Here is a 26,764-nt window from a genome sequence, read left to right on the forward strand (position 1 = left end):
CGTGCTAGTGCCTCGCAATATTGTCTTATTTCGCTGTCTTTGCCAAACACCCGGGAGGGAGCTTGCACATTGTTGCTCAACTTTCCTCAAACAAACAGTAACACTGTATCTGCCAAAATAAAGTCTAGCTTATAGAAAGCAACTGCCGCTGGGGAACATGGGTTGAAAGGCAAGCCAAACACATTTGGATAAACATTCAAGTATGTTTAAGTTCCTCAAAAGTATACAATTACTTAGAACTATTTGGAAAAGATCCAGAATCAAGGAGTCTACTCTCCCCCTTTTTCTTTCTTTTAAAATATGATGAAGAAAAATTGAGTTAAACATTGCACACATTAGCTAAGATTTCGTATGTATATCACTGAAGATTTAATTTTTATATTCTATTACATATATCCCAAAGCAATGTTCAAATGATAGTGGTTACTATTTAGTTATGTATATATATATGTATAAAAGTAGATCTCACAGAGGTTTCAAACTTTTTTTCAGAGCAAGAAATCCATTGCAACGGATATTATTCCTGGGTTGTTCTTCACCTTCAGTCACTCACATCAATATCATCTGGATGAATGCTTGCACAGAATGGAATCTGAGTACTGAATTATATTCCTCATTCCAAGAGCATTCAAAAGTACAAGAGGAAAGAGATTTAATTGAAAGTCAAAATGACTTACTTTAGGTCTTTTTGGCATGTGATTTTTTTTTTTAAACCTTGCATGACACATTTTCAGACTTACAGCAGGACCTGCACCATGGCATAAGGAGCCTTGCTGTCAGCTGCAGTGGCAAAAGAGACTTCTGTAGTTTATAGTTCTGAGCCTAGACTTACACCATGATGTCTCCATAAACAGACTGCTATCAGTCTAAGAAACTGTAAGATAAAATTAATAAGTAAATATAAGATGAGGAAAGATTCCCCGTTACCTTTATTTAATATCTCTTAGTTGTCTGTATTGCAAGACAAACTTCAGGCAAGCGCAGACAATGATGAAACAAGGAAGTTCTAAACGCCCCTTCTGTGCCATTCATTTTTTATAGACCAGTCCTCAAACTACAGCCCGCAGGCCAGATACGGCCCCCCAGGGTCCTCAATCCGGCCCCCGGTATTTACAGACCCCCCCACCCCACCCACCCCCACCCCCCCGCCGGGGGTTGGGGGGGGGAAACCAAGCAGCCGCAGATGACTGCCTGCCACTTCACCCACGCGCTGGCCCCCTGGTTAAAAAGTTTGAGGACCACTGTTATAGACCATTCTCCACTCTAAGAGATGTTATTTTTTCCTAGAAAGATTCTTACCTCACTTACACTCCTTTTACATACCCTTATCTTCCTTGCTCACCTCCAAAGCTTTCACAGTTCTACTATATTGAAAATGGAAAGGCTAAAACTGCACATAGTGGTCAAAATCCTATTTGCCTGCTTCCTAGATGAAGTAACGAAGAGTTGGTAGTTGGAGGGGATAGTGTTTTGTTTTGTTGTAAATCAGGGTGTTCCAATAGCAGCATTGGCTAAAATGACTATAATGTAACAGTAACTCAAAATCTCCTACCACTCCAGAAGGCAGCTGTAGTCATCCAGAGTGTATCCTTCAGTTTTGGAGAGTTCATTCATGGAAAACAGAAGTCTTAAGAGTTGTGGAGTGCTGGTCTTCCACCTTGGTCATCCAGGTGTCATTTTTAGTTTAATCACAGAGAATATACTGAAATGAAGCAGCTTTTTATTTATTCCTGCCAGAAAGAACATGCTATGTATACACACTTTACAAGACAGGACATAGTTATGGTTACCTGGATTTGGTGTTTTGAATTTACACAAAATAGCTCCAGTACATTAATAAAAAAGTCTATTACTTAAAAACTAGATCTCCAATGCAAAGCTATGTATTTCACTCATAGAAGACACAGTAAATGTCACTAACGTTTCTAAGTCAAAGCAGCAGATTTAGCTGCAGAAGGACACAAAAGGGACTGAGCAAGGTCTTGGATCAACCTTTAAAGTCTTGTATTGATGTGTATCTGCAGAAACATCACCTATGTCACACACATTTCACACTGCCAGCTTACTTGGACAAATGAGTGAGTTCTCACTATGACACTTGCAAAATAAACCAGAAGAGAGGTCCATTCAGGATCCTTCTTCTGTTGGCACCAACTTACAAGTCAAAAGTGCAAGAAACTTTGTAGTGAAGGGAGATAAATTTTTCCCTGGAAAACTTTATACTTAAATTCCTATCTCCTGTGCTACAAAGGATGGAGATTTATATTCCAGTCAGATCTTATTAATATTACTAATACTCTGGAACTTCCAGTTGCAAATACATACATACATCTCTTCCAGTGATTATTTCACTTCTAATGACTCTAGCTTCAGAGGCTTTAACGGGGGGTGTGGGGTGTGAGGAATCCCTTAAATATCTTACATTTTCTTGTCTTTAATAAATAACCTTTTTTTCTCCCCCATCCTTTCTAAATCCTCTCTCATTTCTCTCATCCCTCCATATTTTCTAAGAACATTTTATGAGATGCTGTTGGAAGAAGGGTTCACTGGAGTCAAGAAGACGCTCAATATGAGTTATGCATCTTGCTCAACTTTATTAGTTTCTAACACTACTTATATAGAACCGATACACATGCATATTCGTAAAGCAGAAATATAATCGGTTAGTAGTCTCTAAACACGGGCGGCTCTCACACCCCTAATTATCATGACTAAAATAAGCATTCTATCCATGTGGCTAATTGTGTTGCTGTGCTTCAGCCTTGTAGTTTGTTACTCCCTATTTTCCCATACCGGTCCCTATCTTTCTTGGCCCTGCACCTGCTTTCCCAGCAGCTGTAGCTTGTTACAGCCACGGCCGGTTGGCACAACATAATTACTTGGTCTCAGGATTCAAGAACAGCTCAAGGCTACCTTTCTTGTTAACTTCAGCACAGCAACTTCAGTACAATTCTGATTACAGGCCTATTCTAATACCAGGCCTGGATTGTGCAGATCTTCAGAGATTCTAAGGCCATGCTTCTGCAGCCATTCTTCTACAAGATGCTATTTATTCCAATGAACTGTTTGGCATGTGTGGTTTGGGACCACCCATATCAGCTGCCTTTAAGAATTATTAGTAAGGTACAGATTTGGTATGTGTTAGTTGTGGTATTTTAACAAACAGGAATAGCTTAGTAATAATTTTATTAATTAGTATAAATCATTCTTTGCATAATCTCTTCCCAAGTGCAGAGAATTCTAAAAAAAAATATCTGTTTAGCCAAATAGTGCCTGAGCCTTCCCTCCCATCCTGTAAGAAAGAAATGGGGTCTATTGTGCAAGAATTCTAATCTGCTTTGGAGTTACTTCAGTTTAATGCCTTTAAAGAACAGCAGACCTCTCCAAAAGAGGCAGGAGCTGCCTTTTCTGATCAATACAACCTCATACCGTTTCTTGTGAGATTATGCCTAATCCAAATGCATTCTCACAGACAAAATATTAGAAGAGCTAATCTAGACATTACATGATTAATAGGCAACTTCCCCGCAAAAGTTATCTTTATTTTAAAAGAAACTGAAAACAGACAGAAAGCAAGTTACATACAGTGCTGGACAAAATCTACCATATACATTTTCCAAGAACGCTTGAATCAGATTCTGATACATGTTCTTCTAGAAGGTAAAATATCACATCATTATTAACAAAAAAATTAAATGTTGACAATCTTAATCATTTATTTTGCATTGTTTGGATGGCAGTAGATGGGTAACTTGCCTTTTTCAACTCATCTTTAACACTGAAAGGAGAATGTGGACAACAAAATTTCAAGTCAGAAGGCCTTAAAATATACAGTGTCTGCTCTAAAGGCCATAAACAAAAGCTTAGAGAAGAGACAGTCTGTTAAGTAAAAATCCTTCAACAACTCCATATTATTTCACATTTCAGAAAAAACAATTAAGGAAAGAAAAAAAAAAGAAAAAGGAAGAAGAAATATAAAATATATTAAAAGCTTGCCCTCCATAAGTTATATGGAAGTTCAGGTTTAGATCATCCTTTCTGTGTCTAGGATTTGAGTGTCTTTGAGCGTCTAGGAATAGACACAACACCTCTCATGACTCCAATCGCAAACTGTCTCCAATACAGCAATTCCTGAATTACAGTGCACAAACCTCCGAGTAAAAAGGTGGGGTTGGATCAAAAATTATTTTGCGACAGTTTATTTGAACATGAAAAGGAAAATTAATCAAGTATGGCAAACACTTTAACAATAGGTATTCCCTACGATGTTGGGATAAAACATTTCTGAACCAGGAGACTAAGGGTGACTGAATACTTCAAGCTACAGTCAACACCTCCAAGGGGCTGAACACTGTTCAAAATTAATTACCTCAGAACTGATGACACACAACACTAGGGCACTAAAGCGACCCTTTACTCCCATATAAAGCATAAGCCAACAAGAAATCAGAGGAGTTCCATACAAAGAAGTTAATGTGCATAACTGAAGATGTAGTGTAGGATAGTTATATTGCCTTAAGATTTCCACTAAGTACACTTAATTTTCCAATTTTAAGGAAGAGCCTATTCTAATATAGAAAGCTTCAGACAAAACTTTGTAATTGCAGAATAGCTTTAAAATACACCCAGTTCTACAGCCTCCTGCATATATCTGATAACATTCAACAGATAAAAAAAATGAAGTTTTGTAAACCAAGTAAAGAGTGTTAGAATAGAATTTTCACACCTATGAGCTTATTACCAAATGTTCACCCATTTGTCAGTGGATAATATTAAGAAATTCATACTAACAGTTATGGCAACAAGATGACAATGCACAGAAGTGCTGCGTGTTCTGAAAGGTAGTCAGTTTTAATTACCATGAATTGCTACCATCTATCATACCTCATTCTACGCAAGATACCACACCAGCTACCAATCCATAAACAATAATGTTTCACATACTTCATAGAGTAGCTTAAAACACATCGTGATATGAAATAATTTGTATTACATAGTAATTTAATCCCTGGCCACAGGGTTAACGTTGGACAAAGTCTGGAAACTTTTTTCCAATTTGAATTACGTACAGTAACTTTGCCACACACCACAGCACTAATGCATGTATTACTTCAGACATGCTCTAATTTAAAATCGAAACAAAAAAGTTGTTGCAAAAATACATGTCACCAATGTGGAACACATTCAAGATTGTATAAAAAGTACTGAACTGATATCCCAAAACAGGTATATTTAAGCAGTACATAAGGAAAGATTAGTTTTAATATGAAACAATCATTTAAGTCACATACAACATGATAAGAAGCATGACTTCCTTTTTTAAAAATGTTACACCAATACTTTTACTGCCAGGCAATGTTTATTTATAAAATGAAAGGGACATATTTAACGCAGATGTGTCATCGTATTAAGTTGGAATAAAGACAAATGTTAAAAAAGTGCTACATTTGAACACCATTGATTTTGTAAAAATCTCAAACCATAAAAAGCATTTCAGTTGCAAATATCATAGGCTCCGAACTGCAAACACTCCGAAATGGTCTCGGCTGCATGCATGCAGTTCCCCTGACTGCGTTAATCCTCCCACGCTTCAAGTTAAGCCTGAAAAATGAGATTACAAAACTGGTTCTTAGATGAAAAACTTCAGAGGTCACAAAGTATATTCTTCTTTGAGCAGCCCCCAAAATTATATTTTTGTTTTGAATAGAGCAAACTTTACTACTTTCTCTAGCCTCTGTCACCTCTAATAATAGCTAAGTCTCTAAACACCCTTGGGAAGTGTTAGTCTGATCTTCTGAAAGAAGAGATTGAGGCATAAACAGTTAGCCTGCCTGTCTCAAATTATAGAAGGGATCAGTAAAACAGACAGAAACAGAATTTTTGATATCTACCCTCTAGCCTATATGCAGCACTGTCACTTAACCTGACACCAATAAAACAAGTTATTTTAAAGAGCAAAATACATATTTTCTCATTCAAAACTGGTCTCTGGCAAAACCCTAAGTATTAAGGACAGTTCAATCTAGTTTATACCTATTTATTTCAGCCTAGGGGGGAAAAAGGAAAAGAAAAGAAAAAACCAAACCATTTTGGGTTATATAGGCTGCGTTTCTGACCGTGGCAAGGAGCTATTTTAAAAGGACACAGGCATTTCCCATAAAAATGTCAAGGTTTGTAAGATTTACAAAATCTTTGTGATATTTTTGGTGTGCAGCACCAGTACAGTCTAAATCACTAGTCATGAAAGAAGCACATGATAGTTCAATACAAATCGTTTCATGTAGAGTATTACAAAAAAACCTCACCTATTCTAATCAGCCCTCCCTCCCACCCACCCTTCTATAACTAATTTCTAATTCTAACCAGCTGACATTTTCCTAGTACCTTACTAACAAAACATGATTGTTGTTTTTCCTGTGCATACTTGAACTACTAACTAGTCAATACATGCAGAGAAAAACAAAGTATAACTCCCTCTCTCTAGATAAAGAGTCCAGATATGCCAAGAGTATATCAGTAGGGCAAGCATATTGGCTGGATGACTTTTGGAGATCCTAATCAGTCCTATCTCTACAATCAGTGTGATAACAAGTTTGGTGTTGTTGGGGGTTTTTTTACTACTATTTTATACAACTGGCATTTGCTAATGCCTTGAATTTGCAGGTTAACAAACACAGAAAATTTACCGGGTTACAAACCCAACATGGTACCAGTTTAGAAAAACTGAAATAAATCATCACAAATACACAACTTAAGGCCTTATAAAATGATACTCCAGTTGATTTCAAGTTTGTAAGAACACTATATTTAAATTCTAATGTCTTGCTAGCTAATGCAGAAAACACTTGCCTAACTTTGTGTAGGGTTGAGGAAAAGATTAAGAAATACATGGCTATTTTAAATACAATGTCTGCTCCAAAACAACTGTTAAAACATTACTTGGACTTCTGAGAACATCTTCTCACAACAGGAATGAGGTGTGGGAAAGGTATCGTGAACAGCACGCTTGGGTAACAATGTCATCATTGGAGCTTCTGTTGAATTTTCACTGAGCAAGAATTTTTATTTCATTTACGCTGCAGTAGGTCTCAACCAGCTCCACTACCACCACAGTGCAAATCATTGCAGAGATGAAATTGATTCCCAGAGGAACAAATCTATCTAGACGAGGTTTGGTTTAATTTCTACTGTAGATACCAAAAGCAAATTCTAACAGCCAGTCAGTCATTAGGAAAACTACTGAAGAATAACTCTCTCTAACAGAGGTTGTTGCTTGGTTGGGTTTTTTTTGTTGTTTGCTTTTAAATATCACACCTCTAAGAAAACGAGATTAAGTTTAGTATCTGTATTAACTAAAGCAAACAGTGATGAAAACAGAAGCCCTGGATCTGCCTTACACTTTCTTCACATCTCCACACAGGAAATCCTCAAGATATGAATTGTGACATTTTAGACATTATTTCCTTTTTCCTGATGAGAGGCAATACAAAGAAGGAGGGCAATACTGCACTTCTCCAGTAAAAGAGCATATGAAACTTTTCACTTTTAAAATAAAACAAGGACAGTCATGTAGATCTGCACAGTATCTTCCAGGAAAAGTACCACAGTAGAGTCCATTTAAAATCAAACACAATGGTGAACTAGCAAACAGGTCTTACTTTTCACTCATTAGTGTAGCTTACCATACAAACTACCTTTTTATATAGATGACTGTATTTATATAGGCTCCTACATCACTTGTCACCACAGACCTGAACAATTGATCACATTAGGGAAAGTGACTAGTACCTGTAGTGCTTGACATATGATTTAATTGTTGCCTGTTTAAAAACGAAAAGTTTCCAGCACAGTGGTATCACAGGCAAGGTCTGTTATTACAGTGCCACATTTTATTAAGTTAAACCAACACTTCTCTCTACAGAAACACTCATTTTCAGTTGTGTTTGCAACTTTATCACACTGCTAAGGCTGAGGTCTTCAAAACTTGATGTTTCCCCACATTAAAAAAAAAAAAGGAGAGGGCTTTGAGATCAAGAGTAAGATCAAATTACCCATATTAAAATAAAATTCTTAGCATCACATGTGGAGCTCTAGTGCCATTCATACTTGTCAACAGGATATCAAGTTTAGCAAAGAAGCTAAATTTCTGATTACTTGCTTCTGATGTGAGCTAAACTCACCTGATGCGAAAGCTAGTTTTCTTCACCCTAGATGTCCCACCCCCTCACTAACAGACTGGCTGACGCAGTGGTGGGAATTCAGTTTTAAGACTTCGCTGGCCAAATTATCTTGCAACTCAGAGCCTGTGCTGAGCACACTCGGTTGCTCTGCGTGCTCCTTCATGCCAGGTGGACTGTCTAAGCTCAGGATGACTGAGCAGGCTCTCGTTGAAAGCCCCAGGAGACAGGCAGAACTTTGCCTGCACTGGTCCAGTCACAGTTCGCAGGCAGCACCGAGGTGGGAGGCTGGAACCATCAATGAGAAACGATGAGAGAGAGGTGCATGACTGCACAACCCTGACAGATGCAGAGACTGTATCCTAAAGTATGTGTTTAAGATAAATGAATTAAGGTTACATATGCAACCCTAGTTTTGGTATTCTCTAGATTTAAAGCACTGGACTTCACAAACTTGAAGTGTTCTTTTTCCAATGTAATCATATTTTGTAACTATTTCCAAATACTGCAAGACCTAGCAAGAGTCTCCAGCAAGTATGTGCTGAGAAGTCAAACGAGATCATTGCCTTTTCAAGGAAATATAAATGCATAAGAGTTTAGTGTGTTTCATTGTGTTACTAAGCATGAAGTCATCTATTTGTGAATAGTGTGTTAATGCTTTACTTCAAAAATAGGAAAAAGCATACACAAAATTCTCTGTATTTACCCTAAAATAAAAACTATTAGCACTGCACATTCCTCCACATCATCTCCACTATATTCAAAGAAAGGATAGCAAGAACATCAGTAATGGACATTCAACATAATGAGTACTTGCAAATATAGTACCATTAAATCCGAGCACTAAATGCTAGTGTTAACACATTAACACTAGCAAATTAGGGGCTATTCATACAGCCACATTTTTGCCTTCAATAAAATTGGCAATGCACATCCTACTTCTGATCAGTTGTCAGTTATGTTTTACAGTTTTAATCAGAAACAAAAAAATATTCCATCCTGCAAAACATTAGCACACATAAAACTAAGAGTACAAAAGATGAGACGGAAGTTTATGAATTAAAACAGACTAGGGAAAAAAAGATTACAGCAATCAAACACAACTGATTGTCTGCAGAAAGTGAAGTACCCAATTTGTAACCAAATCTTCATAGCAAGTATTTCAATCACTACCACCAATTGACGTTGTTAGCCATCCGTATTCAACACAGGTGGTCCTGCAGTCTCTCTTGTACGCATTAACTGGACATCTTTGTCAGCCATGCAAGTATCACAACCCCAAACGGCTGACGCTTCTGCTGTAAGAAGGCCATAAGCTGACTCAGTCATGCCTGTACAGATCCGATGAAACCATTTTTGGCAAGAGGCTTCACACAGGATGGCATCCTGGTCATCATTAACTTCATGTGTACAAATTCCACATGGATAGACGGGTTCAGAGGACGAGTGACCGTGACGACTGGGATGAAGGGGTGTTTTGCTGCTCTTTTCAGAGTTGCATCCTTCAGCAGTACCTCGAGACTGTCGGGACTTACTCTGAGTCCCATTTGAATGGCCAGCGTTAGTGTTATCAGCATTATTCGAATGGCTATTATCCTGATTTACCACGTTGTTGTTTCGAGTAACATTTTTTAGGTCACTGTTACCTTGACTCACAATGTCCTCTGTCCTGTGATGATGCTGATGAGCAGCAGTGTTCTGGCTGGCTGCTTTGCTTGCACCTTGACTAAAGTCTTGCTTTTGTGCTGATGATTTTGTCTGGTTGTATGTGTTTGGTGGAGGAACAAAAGAATGGTTTGACTCTAGCTGCGAATTTGGGAAATTCGGATTGTTTCCAGGACCAAAGTTAGATGGCACGTCAGGATGAGGTATCTGACCAGAATGGCCAAAGTTCTCACCAGGATTAGGTCTGAAATGCTGACCAGGCATATTGACATTTTGATTTATCTGAACACCACTATAAGGTGGTTGATTCCCAAAACTTGGGTTATCATGGGGACTGAAGCTGAAAGAGTGGGGTCGACTAAAACCCATTCCCACTGGGTTTTGAGGAAGGGGATGTGGTTGGTTTCTGAGGGAGTAAGAACCACCATATGGCGAGGACACTCTGGGCAGCATATGAGGTGGCATTCTGAAAGTGTTATAGCCTCCAAAGCCAGGATAACCAGGATTACTAAAATATGGATTTCCTGAAGGAAGTGGTTTATAAGACACAGTATTATAGTTGTCATCAAACGGATTTGCAGCTACAAGGTGGTCAGAGCTTGGATTCGGCGGTGGAGCATATTCAGATGGAGGAGGAAATGATGAGCCCTAAAAATATTTTAAATACAACATTTAAATTAGTTTTAGTATTTCCCTGCAAGACAGACCAGCCACGAAGTTCCTGGATTAGCAGCACTACTGCTAAAAGAACTGTTCAGCTGTTGCATAAAGCTCACCCACTGTACCCTGCCAGGCTGTCTGAAATTTCAGTACAGAGGTGAGAGAGGAGTTTGGGCTCTGGATAACATGGTGATTTATAGTAATCTGTGTTTTAAAAATTGTGCAGTTGCACAACCATGCTTCTGAAAATACTAGTTGATATGTGACTTCTATTTCTTAATCTTTTACATCATAAAAGCAACAATACAGAAAGCCACGTGCCACTTAAACACATGCATAAAATATTTCCAAATGTTGAAGAGCAGATTCGAAGCATTTCCTTAGTTTCATTTTGGGTTCACTTAACTGAATATACATCTGTTAAGACACCCCACTTCTATGAGGATATATAAACCTAATGTTACTATAACCCTAAAAAAAGGTATACAGAATATAGGTCTCTGCATATAGGAATTTTCTATATTCTGTGTACCAAACAGAGGTGTCCCTTATGAGCATGCAGTGATTGTGGATAGCCTGCAAAGCATAGTCAGTAGGTATAAAATACAGGGATTTCTGGTTACAGAGAAAAGTAAAATCAAGTCTTTAATGGAGCCCAGAGGCTGTTGAAATGTCATCAGAGTGGCTATACAATTGAATTGCATTCTAGACTAGCCTGTGGGGAACATCTGCCTAGTTCACCCTCATGCTAACTGTGCTCACAGAAAGCATTTTGCATTTTCTCCTAAATACTAAAAAAATTTTTTTTTTTTTGCCCCCCCCCCCCCCCCCAAAAAAAAAACAAACCCTCCTGCTGTGCCACAAAACTTGAACCCGGTAAGAAAAGAGAGGAAACTAATCTTCGTGTCCTCTACAGTTATCACCATTTCAGAACACAAGGAAAGCTCTACCAAGAAGGAGGCCCAATCCCTTTAAATTAACTGAATATTTCTCAGAGCAGGTTTCACCATGACTACTTTAAAACAAAACAAAAATTAAGACAGCAAATCCACATCTCAATGGAATCTGGATAGGCCTAACAGAAAGAAACTGTGTGACCTACATAAATAAAATTACTCTCGCTAGGCAGTACCAAATTAACAGATACTCTCACTCGAAGCTGAATGAACACAACAAAGGACAATTCTGCATTACAGATATCTAATTGCTTTACATGTTTTGTATTCAGGCTTCCTTTCCTGGAAACAGAAACTGTATAGAAATGCCAAATTGCAAGGATTCACTGGAAAGGAGCCGAACCTGCCTCATAGCATTTGCTTGAAAATCACTTGGGGAATATGCCAAGAGTTTGGTCAAAGCATTAACAAACTGTACTGATCCATTAGCCCACAAACCTACACATATCGGAATGAAGGTAAGAAGAAAAGTAGTCTCATGGCAACTACTCATGCTATACAGAATTCTACCAAGGGCTACAAAGTCATTAAAAGAAAGCCTGTTTCAGAATCAAATCCATATGGGTAAAATACAAGTTGTGGCAGTCTCACTGTGCTCCTCTCTTTATAGGTCTTTGGCAACCTACAGAGATTAAAATAACTGCAGTGAGAATAACTAGTATTATGAAGATTTCAGCTTCACAATGCAACTAAAATATTTTATATGGTACTGCTATTTGTGAGAACAGACTGATATTCTGAACAACACAAGCTAGTCATACCAGCAAACATGACTGCACTATTTATTAAGAAAGTAAAAGAACCAGAGGGAATTTACCTGTGCATTTGCTTTGCGCTTTTTCTTATCAGGGCTTCCAAGTTGTACTCCTGGTCCTCCTAACCCATCCAATCCACTGTCACCACCTACAAAATTTCAATCAGTGCAATACAGCATTAGGTTTCTTACAGACAGTATTTTAAATTTGCCTCTGCCTGTCATAGCAACAGATACCTGTTATAAATACTGAGCTTGCATTAATTCTGGTGCCTTACATTGCAAGTCCTTAAGGAGCAAACACCTGGAGGTAAAAGTTTGCATACCTCATATACAGCTATCTCACTCTATTACCACTCTAACATCCAATTCATGCTCATTACAGTTGGAATAAACATTTCCATTTATTTTATGTTTATCTGTCCCTTGGTACTTAATGTCTCCGCTTCACCAGTAAGAAGTATTTCTTGTTTGCATAACACATAAAACTTTCAAAAGAACTGCTTAAAACCATGCCAAAGATTCACCTCCTATTTAACTTACACAGACACAGCATTTATCAAACTCACTGTACCAATATACAACAGCATGTTACAATACACCATGAAGGAAAAAAGCAAACAGCAGTAGATCAGTGTCGAAAACCACTGAAAACCTGCCATGTTGTTTAGACAGATCTCCAGTTTGTCAGATGTAAATTTCACTAAATGCAAGACTTCATCAGACAAAACGCATAGCTGTGGTGCTTAGAGGGATGGTTTAGTGGTGGACTTGGCAGTTCTGGGTTAACAGTTGGACTTGATCTTAAAGGTCTTTTCCAGATTAAATGATACTATGATTCTACAAAAAAGAAACCTGCCAAAAATGACAGGGACTCCAGGCAAACCCACCCTACTCTGCAGAAACCTCAGAGAATAATAATCACTTTAGGGTGATAACAAGAGCGACACGTGTTGAGATACTAACATTAAGAAACTGTGTGTTAATCCATTTTTTCCCCAGGCCTGTTAAGATAATATCTTATTTTCTCTTTAAAACATAAACATAAATAGTAACAGTATAGAACAGTAAGAAGGGCAATGCAACTTAAAAAATTTACTGTTACTTGTTTAAAACTCTTACTCAGAGTACAAGTCAAACTTTATCAAGATGCAAGCATACAGCTGAACACACGGGTTCGTCTTTATTACCAAAGGCAACCTGAAGATAACTGTGAATTATCAACAGTATTATGCAAAGAAGCACAATGTATGACATTACACTGCTCTATGTTAGACAAGTATTCCCAGCAGAGAGCTAAACCAGCTTTAGGACTATTCAATAAAGTAACATAAAATCTCTTCTCACAGGGAAGAAGTAGACTTACTATACACAGATCAAAGGAGGCCTGACAAATTTTCACTCCTAGCACTTGCTTCCCCCCTGCCACTCCTTTTTAGAGGTTTCAGAAATTTACCAGTCCTACCTCAAGCAAGAAACCAGTTCTGCCTCTGCTTTAATAAGTTCCTTTTGGCTTTGGCTGTCACTGTTGAAATTTAATTTCATTTTTCATTATATGGAAGGAAGATATGTGGTCATTCCAAATCAATACCTATCAAATTGTAGGTCTGAATTTCAAAGACTAGGTCATGAAGTCACGATCAAGTTCTCAGATAAACTCATGCTTGAGCATAGCACATCACGGTATAACCTACCACCAGAGTAACTAGGGATTGCTCTTCAAAAAAAAAAAAAGGGTCCTTTTTGCCTTGATTTAGGTTATAAAATCCTGCATATACTTAGTGCGCTATGAGGCGCTGCCCCTGCATTAACTGTAGATACTAAATAATGACAGCATAAAGTTTTACATAAAGAATGATGACAAACCTCTTTTAAATTCCTACTCTATAAATCATCTTCTTGATAAACTATTTGTTCAAAATTGTCCCTGCATTTCACATTAGCTTCTTCTCCTGCATTCCTATATGTTTATCATAAATCCAGTGGGAGATTGTACCGTGAACACCATTCCTCACAACTGCATAAAACATACTCTTGTTCATGGTCCTGTACTCTTAATACATAAATGACATTAACCATTGATAGCAAAATATTACCAATATCCACATTTCATAATAAATCAAACAACTGGCAGCACAGACATGAGTAAATCTGTGATCAAGTAGAACACTGAGGATCATATGCAAGTGCTGTTTTACAGTAGTGTAAGTTAAAACTCCACTAAATTATATATAAATTCCCTCTCTGGGATATCATTCTTCAAAAACATAAGCAAATGAAGATTAGAATCCCAGTGACAAGTTCCACCAATTTCTACATGAACTACTTTACACGGGTGAAGCCATTCATATGCCTAGATTTATAGAAAGTCCTAGGAACAAAGCTTTGTATTTTCAGTTCTTGCCGTGTGAGGCCAATGATTTAATTTAGCCTTAAAAATGTATATTTTCCCTGTGGATTTTATAATGATTTAATTTTTACATAAAAGGAAACAGAATGTTAGTCCTAGCATACCTCCAAAAAAGAGTGAATAAAGGTCATTTTCACACAGCCAAAATAAACTTTCCAGAGAGTCACTTTTGGTACCCACCACCCAGGCTTTCATCAAAAGGTGTATCGAGCATTGTGGAACATTGCGTTAAGGGTGCAAAAAATCATTTCACTGCCTGAGACTAATATTCCAGGAAAAAATACAATCCTTTTGACTGGGGCATCATGTGTGTCATATATCCTGGACATATATGCTGTTCCACACAACACCTTTGTCTCCAAACTGGAGAGAAATGGTTTTGATGGATGGACCACTTGGTGGATAAGGAATTGGCCAGATGGTCACAGTCTAAGTGACAGACAGCTTGACGTCCAAGTGGAGACCAGTGATGAGTGGTGTCCCTCAGGGGTCAGTATTGGGAACAGCACCGTTTAACATCTTTATAAGCAACATGGACAGTGGGATTGAGTGCACGCTCAGCACATTTGCCAATGACACCAAGCTGTGTGGTTGACATGCTGGAGGGCAGGGATGCCATCCAGAGGGACCCTGACAGGCTGGAGAGGTGGGCCCGTGCAAACCTCATAAAGTTCAACAAGGCCAAGTGCGAGGTCCTGCACCTGTGTCAGGGCAGTCCCAAGCACAAATGCAGGCTGGGCAGGGAACGGATTGTGGGCGGCCCTGAGGAGAAGGACTTGTGGCTGCTGGTTGACAACAAGCTCAACATGAGCTGGCAATGTGCACTTGCAGCCCAGAAAGCCAACCGAATCCTGGGCTCAGGGTGATTCTGCCCCACTACTCCACTCTCATGAGACCCCACCTGGGGTACTGCGTTCAGCTCTAGGGTCCCAGCACAAGACAGACATGGACCGGCTCAAGCAGATCCAGAGGAAGCCACAAAGATGATCAGGGGCTGAAGCACCTCTCCTATGAAGACAGGTTGAGAGAGTTGGGGCTGTTCAGCCTGGAGAAAAGGAGGCTCTAGGGGGAACTTAGAGCAGCCTGCCAGCACCTACAGGGGCCGACAGGAAAGCTGGAGAGGAACTTTTTACAAAGGCATAAAGTGACAGAACAAGGGGTAATGGCAAGGTTTCGGTTAGGTATTAGGAGGAACTTCTCCACTGTGAGGGTGGCGAGACACAGGAACAGGTTGCCCAGAGCAGCTGTGGATGCCCCATCCCTGGCAGTGCCCAAGGCCAGGTGGGATGTAGCTTTGAGCAACCTGGTCTGGTGGAAGGTGTCCCTGCCCATGGCAGGGGGATGGGAAATAGGTTCCTTCCATCCCAAACCATTCTATGACATGATCTAGAGATATAAATACGTATCTGATAATTATTCTCTTATTAAATCATGGATAAAATGTATTTCAGCCATTTACATTAGGGAAAAGGAGAAAAGTCCCGTATTCTTTTTTTACTTTGTACATACTCAAGATAGACATTTTCAGTGTTAGTCAGGAGAACTGCAAGTTACAGTTCTGTTTACATATTAAGAGATTATGACTTTGCATGTAATTTATGCCATACTTAACATACGGCAAATATGCTATGGAGTGAGTATTTTCATACTCACTGACAAATCTCTGTCTAGGTTTTTACAGGATGGATGCCAGAGTCTCTTTACACAGTGCTTTATCTCAGTAGGAACATTTTCCCAAGAAACATAAATGGCTGAATAAACTTTTAATTCTAGACAGAAAACTAAAAAGTGTCTAATTTTAACCAGATTTGGTGAACCTATTCTGTGGCCCTGATACTCTAAACAGTTTTGACATTAAGCGGTAATCGCATGAAACTCAGTGACTAACTCGGGCATGTGAAACTGCGTGTGCTTAAATATTTGCAGAATCAGGGCTCGAGAGTGAAGGAGTCTAACGAACCCCAGTCTCCTTTGTAAGACTGCTGCACATTTTCTTTCTCTCATTCTCAAGGTTACAATCCAGCTGTTACTATAACAGTTTTAGAAAAGCAAACCTTAGATCAATGGCAACATGCATAGCAGAATCCACACCTTTTCCCACTTACCCAACCGTAAAAAAGCTTAAAACATCAAGAACAATAGAATTCCAGTGACAAAACAGGAGGCAAGGAAAGGAGAAGCAATAAATTGCCGATCTTATTATTTTGCCATGTTTTTTCACCCAGCTCTGTCACCCTGTTGCCTTTCATTATGCCATGCCGAAAGGCTTTTCTGTTTTTAAGGACTGTAAGGACACAACTACTGCTCCGTAGCCTGATGTGCTACTGCCATTAAAGTCAGTTGCATGGCCCAAGTCGGAAGAGAGACCGTAATTTCTACCCTTCGCCTTCCACATTTCAAAGAAACGCATACTTCAGACCTCACGACGAGCCACGCAAGAGCGCGATTAATCAAGAATAATCTTGGAACGGATTTTTCATTTCCCGAGAAGAGAAAAACAAGCCGGCAACTAGAATCAAGCCCAAGCACAAGACCAGGGGTAGGAGAGCGAGCACTCAAGTGTAATTTACGGGCTCTGCATCAACACGAACTCGGACATGTGGCAGCGCCGACGTATTCCCTTGCACCAGCACTATGCACGCCGCATACTAATGGGCGGCACAGCCTGGAAAACACGGGCGGCAGCACTGGCGCCCGCCCGCCGGGTCACACCGCGCAGCGCCGGCCCCGAGTCCCGCACGGCCAGGCCCGCAGGCTACGGCCGGCCCCGCCGCGCAAACTTAGCGCGGCTCCCGCACCGCCCGGCCCCGCCGCAGGGAGGGACCGCGGCGGGGGCAGCAGCGGCCGGGTCCGGCCGGTGCGGGCACCCCGCCGCACCGCCAGCTCTCCTCACGGGAGTTAGGCCCCAGCAGCGGCCGCCCCCCGCCCCCCCGCCCCGTACCTCGGGATCTCTTCAGCGCGATGGGGTCCTTCTCCTGTTCCGCTGACATTACAGACAGCAGCGCATGGCTCCCAAGGCGGCAGGAATCGGGGCTCTTTGATGCTGCTGCTGCCGCCGCCGCCGGCCCGCACCCCGCCCCCTCCGCCCCCGCCTCCTCCGCCGCCGCCCCCGCCCGCCGCTGCCGTAGCCGCCGCCGCCCCAGCCGCGGAGCCGCCAGACTTTGCAAAGTTTGGGCGCGGGAGGGCTCCGCAGCGGCCGGCGGCGAGGGCCGGGACAGGGGGACCGCGGCGAGCGGGGAGCCGCAGCCCGGGAGCCGCGCGGGGGTCGGCGGAGCGCCCGGCCGCGCCGGGCAGGGCCCCCGCGGGCTGCGGGCGCCCGCCTCGCTCGGCGCCCGCCGCCGGGGCTGCCAGGCCCCGCGGCCTCGCACAGCGCCCCCGCCGGCCACCGGCGCCGCTCAGCGCTCCCTGCCGCGGCCGGCCGGCTGCCGGGCCCGCGGGGGCGGCGGCGGGGCGCTCCGCGGGGCTCCCCGCGCTCCCGCCGTGAGCGCGGCCCTTCCCGCGCCGCCGCCGCCGCTCGGGGGCCGCCGTGCGGAACAAAGGCGCCGCGCCGGGGCGGGCTCCGCCGCGGGCCTGCGGGGCAGCCGCGGGCTCGGGGCGGCCCGCGCGCGGGGGCTGAGGGGCCGCGAGGCCGGCGCGCGGCCGCCCGGACCGTTAGTGCGCGCGAGGGCGGGGGCCGGGGCCGCCCTGACTGGGCGCGGGGCGGGGGCGGACGGGCCCCTCGGGTGGGCGCTCGGCCGCAGGCACCCGCCGCACGGGATAACCGCTTCCCCGGTCTCGGCCCCGGGGCGCTTCGCCGCTTACCTCGCCGGCAGCACGTGCTCCACGCTCCGGGCCGGGCGGCGGCGGCGCCTCCCGGTGCCCGCGGGCTCTGCCGCGGCCGCTGCAGGGAGGTGCGCGCCGGCCAGCGGGCCCCCCCCTCACCGACGGCTCCCCCCCTCACACAGGTATGGCCCCGCTCTGCCCTGCTGTTCTGAGGGCAGCGCTGGCAAGACACAGCCGGCTGGGCCTGGCCGGCGCCCCTTGCAGTGTCAGTGCGCCCCGCTGAACCCCTGAAATGCACGACAGCTCAATCGCTGTTGGTGTCAATAGTTTTGTGGGAAAATACATCCCACCGCCATTCCCCGTCTTCTGAAGTGACTGCATTTCAGAGGTGTTACATATGGAGTCCACATCCTTGATCAAAGCTGTTAACCAACTGTAGTAAAAATAATTATCTTTTGAGTAAGGATTTAGCCTCCCTTAACTGGGATAAAAATGGCCAGCTGTGAAGTATGGGTTTTGCTCACATGCCTTATTTCACAATAACCTAGCAGTGCCGTTTCTGTACGTACCTTCTTGTTAGATGGAAAGTTGGTACTTTTCCAGTATTTGGAACGCTTTTTCTGAAGGAAAACAACTGCTGCTTGCGTACAGGTTAAGGTATCAGCATTACTGTGTTTTTTCTTTTACATTTTGCCTGTCTAACTAAATAAAATGGAGAAAGCAATGCAATTTTTCATGTTGGATTTCTGTACTTCCCTAGACATCGTTTTCATTTGTCCACAGTCTCTTACTTTGCAGCGGTCCCAGAATGCATGTACCTTGAAGTACAGCATATTGCCAATATACTCATGGGATCTGCTGGTTAATTTTGTGTAATCTCACTGAAGAGAAGTGTATCTTGTTATTAGCAAGGTGGGAGTGAGCTAGTCTATATTTGAAGGAAGACGTGTCTTATCTGTGAAGAGATTTGCATTTTCTGTGATGGAGCTCGCTGTAGGCCTAGATGATTCTCCAAGGGCTGCATGAGCTTTTGTGCAAGGCTGCCTTGTAATAGCATGTAGACTGTAATTATGGATGTGCAGATTGATGTCACTGAGTCTATAAAGGCTCCTAGGGGGAAATTGTCTGCATCAGAAATGTGAGCAGGGAATTCAGATTTAACCCAGTGCTCTAGTTGTAAAAAATTATGTCTGTTTTGCTGTTCATCCAAATTCAGCTTTAATTTGTACTCTGGTCTTTAGCGAGTGGTCTGCGAGAATCCTGTTGGACCGACTTTACGCTTCTAAACCTACACTGGAAACGGCTGATGCAGTGTCTGAAGGGAATTGATTCACTTGCTCAGGTGCCTACACCAGCATTTCACATATTCCCCAAAAGTCTGTGAAAGCTCTCATTCTTGATGCTCATTGGTTGACCTTAAAATTAGTCCAACATTTCTTCTTCTCAAAAGTTGGTGTTAATTAAGAAAGCTTAGGGGTACCTAGTAGCAACCTTCCAACATCTTAGTGAAGGTTACCAAGAAGAAAAGAGACAGGCTCTCTACTGAAGTGCAAAACAGGGCAATGAGATTCAGTGGTCATTATCTGAAATGAGGTTCCAGCTGGCTGGGGCAGGGGGGATAGTTTTGGGGCTAAGCAAGCATTGGGACAGGAAGCTAAAGAAATTGTAGAATCTCTGTCCTGGGAGGTTTTCAAGACACAACTGGGCAAAGCCTAGAACAGCCTGGCCCAAGATCAGCATTAACCTTGCTTTGTGTAGGAGGTTGGCCTCAAAGTCAAGACCTCCCAAGGTGCGTTTGAACTGTAATGATTCTGTCATTCTGAAATAATTTTCTTCTTTTTAACAACAACCAACCACTCGAGAGGTCTTGCTCCCTGCTGGAGTGCTCAGTTTTGAACAAATACTGTTTAAGATGTAATACTTTTATAACTCACCCAGACTGTTGAAAAAGGTGGTTTTAGTGAGATAACAGTAACTTCAATCGCATGTGACGCATAACAGGCTTAAAAATGTTATTAAGTCTAGAAGAGCTGGTTTTGGTGACTTCCAGGTTCCTTTCCTTCTGAATTCAGGTTACGAAAGAAGGCTGCTAAAAGAGCCTTCCAGTACAAACTATGAGTAGGTAAAGGGAGCTCTTTCACTACTTGTTGTCATACCGTCTGAACATAGAACACAGCATTACATTATCGGGAGAGACATATCCATGAGACCTGGATCCACACCAGAGCATTAACATTTAAAGGGTGTTTACTGCATCTTTTCACTTACATCTACTGTGTATCTCAGGAGCAGAGAATAGCACAGAAGCCCATTTTGACAACATAGGCAGATGTGCTAATGGCAAAAGTGTAAATACCTTGCTGAAATCTGCTGACATTTAAGGGCTTCAGAAAAGGAAAAAGTGAAAGATTTGTTCTGTTTGGGTTTATGGGAGCCAAAATTTCATCCCAGAGGAGTAAAATCAGAAAAGAGAAAAGGAAGCATGACATCAGTAGAAAAAAAGCTGGAAGCTGACTGAAATGTGTCACCCTGCCACTTCCAGTACCAGGGGAAAATACAGAACTTTTCCTCTCATGTAAGCCATACATGTTCTAAAAAACCACACACAGCTTCAACCTGTCAAGTTACTGTGATTTATCAACTCATCACAGAAGATTTCTGGCATATGGACACAGAAGCCAAGCGGCCAGCAATCTCTCTCACACCTGGACAGAAAATGTTAAGCTGGAGAAAAGGGACACATTTAAGAAAATGTGTACTGTGATAGCTTTACCTCATAACGATCTTCCAGCATCAGTAGATTTGATTCCCTTAACTGCTATAAGGGAAAAGATATAAAATCAATAATTCATTTTTCTAAAAGGCCCTTTTTCATGTTATACAAATTAAAGTGCTAGTTCTACAAACTCGTACATGTTTCACAATACCACTGTGATAAATAGGACTATCTCTCAAGGCTGGAGGGAGTTTCTGTCAGACCTGAGACAACACAAGATCTGGCTTTGTTGTTATGCTAGTTACACCTCTTCTTCCAGACTCATTTGTTCTCCTCCTCCACGTCTCATTTATTCAGGGTAGTAAAACTAAACACACACAAGTTTGTAAGTTACTCAGAGATGTGGGGGTTTTATGTCTTTTTAGCCTACCTCGTTACGCTGGTATTGCTCTGGAAAAATGTGTTAACCAGGTCCCTTTGGGCCTGTGAGATCTTGAGCATCTCTCTGCCAGTCTCAGGGTTGTAACTGGAACTGAAACATGTAAGCACAAGTCATTGAAGCTATTTTAGCACAAATTGTTCACCTACTGGTGAATGCTACATCTGTTATGGTGATAAAAACCAGGTCTCACTAGCCCACGTCTGTTTCATTTCTGCTTTTAATCAACAAAAATTAAGACTGTCTAAGCTTCTGCATTAGCGACTTAGCCACATAATTTAAAGTACAACCCAAAATTTAATTAATTGTCTGTTCATGTTTCAACTTTAGTCTGAAATGGATACAAAACTGTCTGTAGGGAAAAAGTGCAGAACAGTTTGTTTTATGAGTTAGACCATGAAAAAAATGTAAGATTTTTTTTGTTTTTGTCCATTGAGTTAGTTTTCTTCCTTATGATGCATGACATCTTGAAATCAAGTAAAAACCCTGAGAATGATCATGCCTTCGGCTAATCACGTAGTAAATCATTGGCTCATGAAACATTTTTCTAAGCTTCGCAAGAGAAGTTATTAGTGGACTGATCAAAAAATGTCTCAGAAATGTGTACAAAGGGCCACACTGGAACAAAATTTTAAAAGTTCAAAGCAAGCTCTCAGACAGCCCTGAAACTTAGTGAGACTAATTGATTTCTTTTTTTGAGTGTACACTTACCTTTTCAACTTACAGTTGAAATATAGCCATGCTCAAGTATTTCAGGAAAAAAACCTTTGATGCACACAGATGTTCTTGCCAACAACACATATGACTTACAAAGTTAAAACGTACAATTTGCCAACAGTTTTAAACTATAAAATTTTATAGTCAATATGTAAAAATTAGTAAGTATAGTACTCAAACGTTTAAAATCTGAAGATGGGCATTGACTATCTAGGAACTTGAGTTTCATTATTGTATCTATTTATATACCAAAGCACAAGAGTTTTGACAACAAATCCAGTGTGTGTACGTGCATATATGCATTAAACCCCCCTCATTTGATCTTCAAGTCACCAAGGAACATAAGATTTCTTTCCCCTTTACGATAAATAAGAAGGAACTTTCAGTTTGCCATGTTAACATTAGCAATATAATAAATTTTAAAAAGGGCCAAATACATGTTTAACAAACCTTTATGGGCACCTCTGAAAAATGGACTACTACCTACTCAAAGAAGTGGTCGCCTATTGAAGAATGAATAATGAAATGGAGACACTCTGTGGGGAAATGAAAGAAATGCAATTTCTTGCACCTTCTGGATCATCACCTTGAATCCTTTCCATACTCCTGTTTATGATGGCTTGATGAAAAGAGAGGAAAGCATTTAATTCCTGCACTTACCCAGTTCTCGCAAGACTGCAAAGGCCATGCCAATCTTTGCAACAATTGGTTATGAATCTGCTCTTGGATCCAGGCTCTATTGATGACTTTGCTGAGGGTCAAAGTTAAAAGTTTGTTGCTGTAAAAACCCGAGGAAGCCTTGTTCCAGGCTGTCCTGTGCATCAATGCATTTGTAAGTAAATTTAGGCAAAGATTCTTCTGGGATTTACACTGCAGAATTGCCAAGGTGAAATCTTTGCCATAAAACTAAAGGAGTGGCAATGCTGACTCTAGAGGTAGCAGAGCCTCTGCAGAAATAGCTCTCCAGGCTTAGCAGGGGTGTGTGGGTGTGCTCTCACCCGAGCCCTGTGCCTCCGTAAGAGCCTTGGACAGGCACCGAGCTACCCGAGTCGTGTGTATCTGTCTGCTCGCGCTAGAGGGAATCCTCCTGGACACACTGCCTCTTTTATATGCCAACAACAACTTGATTACATTTTTGGAAGTCATATTCATTTGATAGGGTCTATGTATTACAGAAAGTTCCGAGCACAAAAATGCCTTTTTTTTTTTTTTTTTTTTTTTTTTTTAATTTAAGGTCTGCTTTTTCTGGTTTTGGAGAGTGCAGTTCACGGGGCGCTGCCTCTGGGATGGATCAGACCCACTGAACATTGTCCTTGAATTTCAAGCACTAGGACTGCTTGTCCAGTCAAAGTACATATAAACACTGCAGCTCAGAGTGGCAGGCAGAGTCACGGACAGACTAGCAGAGCCTCCCCTCAGCACCTCTGTAGACTGTTCTGGATTATGTGATGCCACTATATGCAACTTGGAGCCAGACCACAGTTGCTCTGACCCCAGTTACAGATGGGTAAATAACAGCTTTGTGCGCTAAGGAGGAGAATCGGTACCTCATTGCTATAGTTGCAGCGCACACAAAGGAATAGATTGATTGCATTTGTGATTCATTGTCATCAATTAAAACCAACACATATTAGTAGTGAAACAAAATACTAATGCTCTACTCTTGGGTACAAAACTCCAAGTCAGATTTAGAGGCCAGCTGGTTTTGATGTTACTGTATTGGTTTCATTTTGAAGGACTCTATTGGGGTTTATGGGGTACATCTGACTCTAGGAAGCACATGGGTATTTAAGAATGGGGACAGATTTTAGCAAGATGTCTGTCAAGAGGAACAATTAATTTTATAGCCACCTCAGTCAAATTATATCGCTTGCCCTTCCCTCCATCCAGATCAGCAGTTGAGTTTTTCAACTACAGTTGTGTCTTTTTGAAATTAAGAGCAGGATTCTTAGAAGCCAGCTCTATATTAAACAGCAAATGGGACCAAAATCTTAGTACAAAAAAACTATTAATGTTTGTTACAGACCTTCTTACAGTATGACCTCAGGTATTTGCAGTAATTACCAAGCATTTCCACAACTAACAAGTATCAGGGAAATGTAGTTAGTAGACAGCTGAGGGGACTGCTACGTGGCAGTATGTGATGTAATTTTTTTTTTTTGGCAACTATAGCTTAGTCTTAATTTTTAAGGAAAATACTGGAATGCAGTAACGTAACTATGTCTGACTAATAGGAGATCTGCTGGGAAGCAGGAACCAAATAGGATGTGAATGTGGAGGTTTGTAGGCTATGAAAGGAAAATGCTGCTAAAGCAAAAAAGAAAAAAAGAAAGATACCACAAATATACTATTCTTAGGAAATGCATTAAAAAAATGCCACTATGAAATCTCAGAATTCTGCCATCCTTTAAGATGAGATAGCAAATCAAACTTAGTTGCCTCTCTTGTTTATTGTGCAACAAAAGTAGGGAAGAACACAAGAACAGATAACCAAATATGCCTAAGTACACTGTGACCTAGTTACATAGATGCTGCGCTCACCCATTACATCTGAAAGCAGCTTCCCTAATCCCCAGGCTAAAATTCACATGAAATCCAGGATTTCAAGAAAAGAATGTGGAACTAATTATTTAAAATATATGCACTATCTGTCTGCAAACACCAAACTGGATTAAATTGCTTGACATGTATTATGCCTAGTGGGTGCAATTCAAAATCTGAAATCTCCAGACAGACATTTTAGGGTGCTATACATCTGTTCCTATGGGAATCCTGTCATTTAGTCATCTGCAACAGCAGGGCTAGGCTATAAGTTTTGGCCCAGCTGAGCTACAGAAGAGAAACATCATCATCCACCTCTCAAAACCTTGTTGACCATTAACCCAAGTTGTGGAGTGCTCCTATTAAAAGGTTGTTCCCAGTCAACACAACTGCAAATGGCAACCTCATCACCTGGGCTGAGACTTCTAAATCTCAAGGGATATGATGCAAACCAGCACACTGCTGGGTGCCAGGGTGCTTATTCCATCTCCAGCCAGTGCTCCAAAGCTAGTCACAGAGGTAGTCCAGGCTCTTGTAATCCCACAAGTCTTTACAATGGCAGCCCTGGACTCTTGGGTACTGACTCGGATTCTAGGCTGTTCTACAATGACTTCTAATATGCAGACCTTCTTTAATGATTTCATCTTACCATATGTAGATCGCAAAGCTAGAGATGCAGTATATAAAAAAAATAAGAGGGTGCTGTCCTCTTTAATGTAGTCATTTTTCTATAAAGTGTTGTGACAGCCAGTATTAGAATTCTTATTACGAACTAGAGGTTGTCTTGCTTTTGATTTTGCAGAAGAATTTTAATTTACATACTTAGAACTCAAGCTTGGAGTTAACATCCTTTGAAGTTGGAAATCTTGATCTCAAGGGATTCATTCTGCCCTGACTGTGGGTTTTGTATAAAGCAAAGCCAGATTGTTTTATTTGGTAGAGACTGAGCAAGCTGTTACTGACTTTTAAATATTCAGGATCTATTCCAAAGCATGACGGTTGTTAACATGAATGATATAATTTTTATAGGAAATTATATTTTTTTAAATTTTACAGTCTGTACTGTAAACTGTCTTACTTCCAACTTCAATTGCATGACCTAATATAGGGAAAGCTATGAGCATATAGTTCAGTGGGATTGTTTTAAGCTAGTATGATGTAAACTGCAGAAAGTGAGGTGGCAGCATATATTAAGCTCTGTCACTCATCCCCTGGTGATAGCTTTCAGCAGACCAGAGGGGTTAATTTCCTTAGACCAGCACACAAAAATGCAGATTGTTAAAGGTTGTAGTGAGCTGTGGTGTGAGCAACACTTTTCTTGCTTTCGTGTGGTGCAACCGCTTGGCAGCCTAGACAGAAATCTGCTGCTTTACTCAAGAAAATCTTTTTTTTTCCCAGTGTATTGCCACGCAGAGAAAAGGAAATTCACAACCATTCTATTAAGATGACCTCTGGGGAGCCCCCAGTCTATTTCCAGCTAAAGCAGAAACTCACGTTCTGGGCATTGATTTAAAACTTCCCATGGAGCAGTATAATATGAAACACATCTACAGAAATTCACTTTAATCCTTCCAAACTGCAGATGATTACAGTACCTAGCATCCCCGGGACCCACCTGGAATTTTGGTCACCTCTCCAAGAGAAACGCTGAGGAACTTAGAGGGTTTCACAGCACTGCCAGAAACCCATCTCAGCTGGTTCTTGCAGGCCAAGTGGGGATTCACGCCTGACAGTAAGGGCAGAGGGCCCTTGGAGAGCAGCTGGCACCCCAACGTTTGCCAGCCCCCAGCCCTCTATCACCAGCCCAGGGAGATCCTACGGACTAGGGAAATCCATGCATGGTATTATCCCTCATGGAGGCACAGCTAGATTCTGCATTGTTTGCATTTCCTCTGTCTTAATAATGCATTCCTGTGTAAACAGGATTTCAGTTACAGGATTTAAATAAAGCTTACACTCCACTTTCA

The 26,764-nt window shown here is 41.5% G+C and overlaps 1 protein-coding gene across 1 annotated transcript; it reads right to left on the reverse strand.

The window, feature by feature from the left end:
- Window positions 1-3,521: 3,521 nt before the first annotated feature.
- Window positions 3,522-17,686, reverse strand: PYGO1 (pygopus family PHD finger 1). Its single transcript, XM_037395366.1, has 3 exons — window positions 17,564-17,686; window positions 12,276-12,361; window positions 3,522-10,490 (listed from the first exon to the last, which is right to left on the reverse strand). The coding sequence occupies exons 1-3, from the start codon at window positions 17,610-17,612 to the stop codon at window positions 9,366-9,368; spliced, it is 1,260 nt and encodes a 419-aa protein (XP_037251263.1). The 5' UTR covers window positions 17,613-17,686; the 3' UTR covers window positions 3,522-9,365.
- Window positions 17,687-26,764: the final 9,078 nt, after the last annotated feature.

This window comes from Falco rusticolus, chromosome 7 (genome assembly GCF_015220075.1).
Source record: "Falco rusticolus isolate bFalRus1 chromosome 7, bFalRus1.pri, whole genome shotgun sequence".
Taxonomy (NCBI): domain Eukaryota; kingdom Metazoa; phylum Chordata; class Aves; order Falconiformes; family Falconidae; genus Falco; species Falco rusticolus.

Bases quoted from the DNA above. Each gene is read 5' to 3' on its own strand.
- PYGO1 (XM_037395366.1), bottom strand. From the start codon at position 17,612: ATGTCAGCGGAACAGGAGAAGGACCCCATCGCGCTGAAGAGATCCCGA. The intron at 12,362-17,563 runs GTACGGGGCGGG...GAAATTTTGTAG, and splicing joins CGCGCTGAAGAGATCCCGAG to GTGGTGACAGTGGATTGGAT. The intron at 10,491-12,275 runs GTAAATTCCCTC...AAATATTTTTAG, and splicing joins AGCGCAAAGCAAATGCACAG to GGCTCATCATTTCCTCCTCC.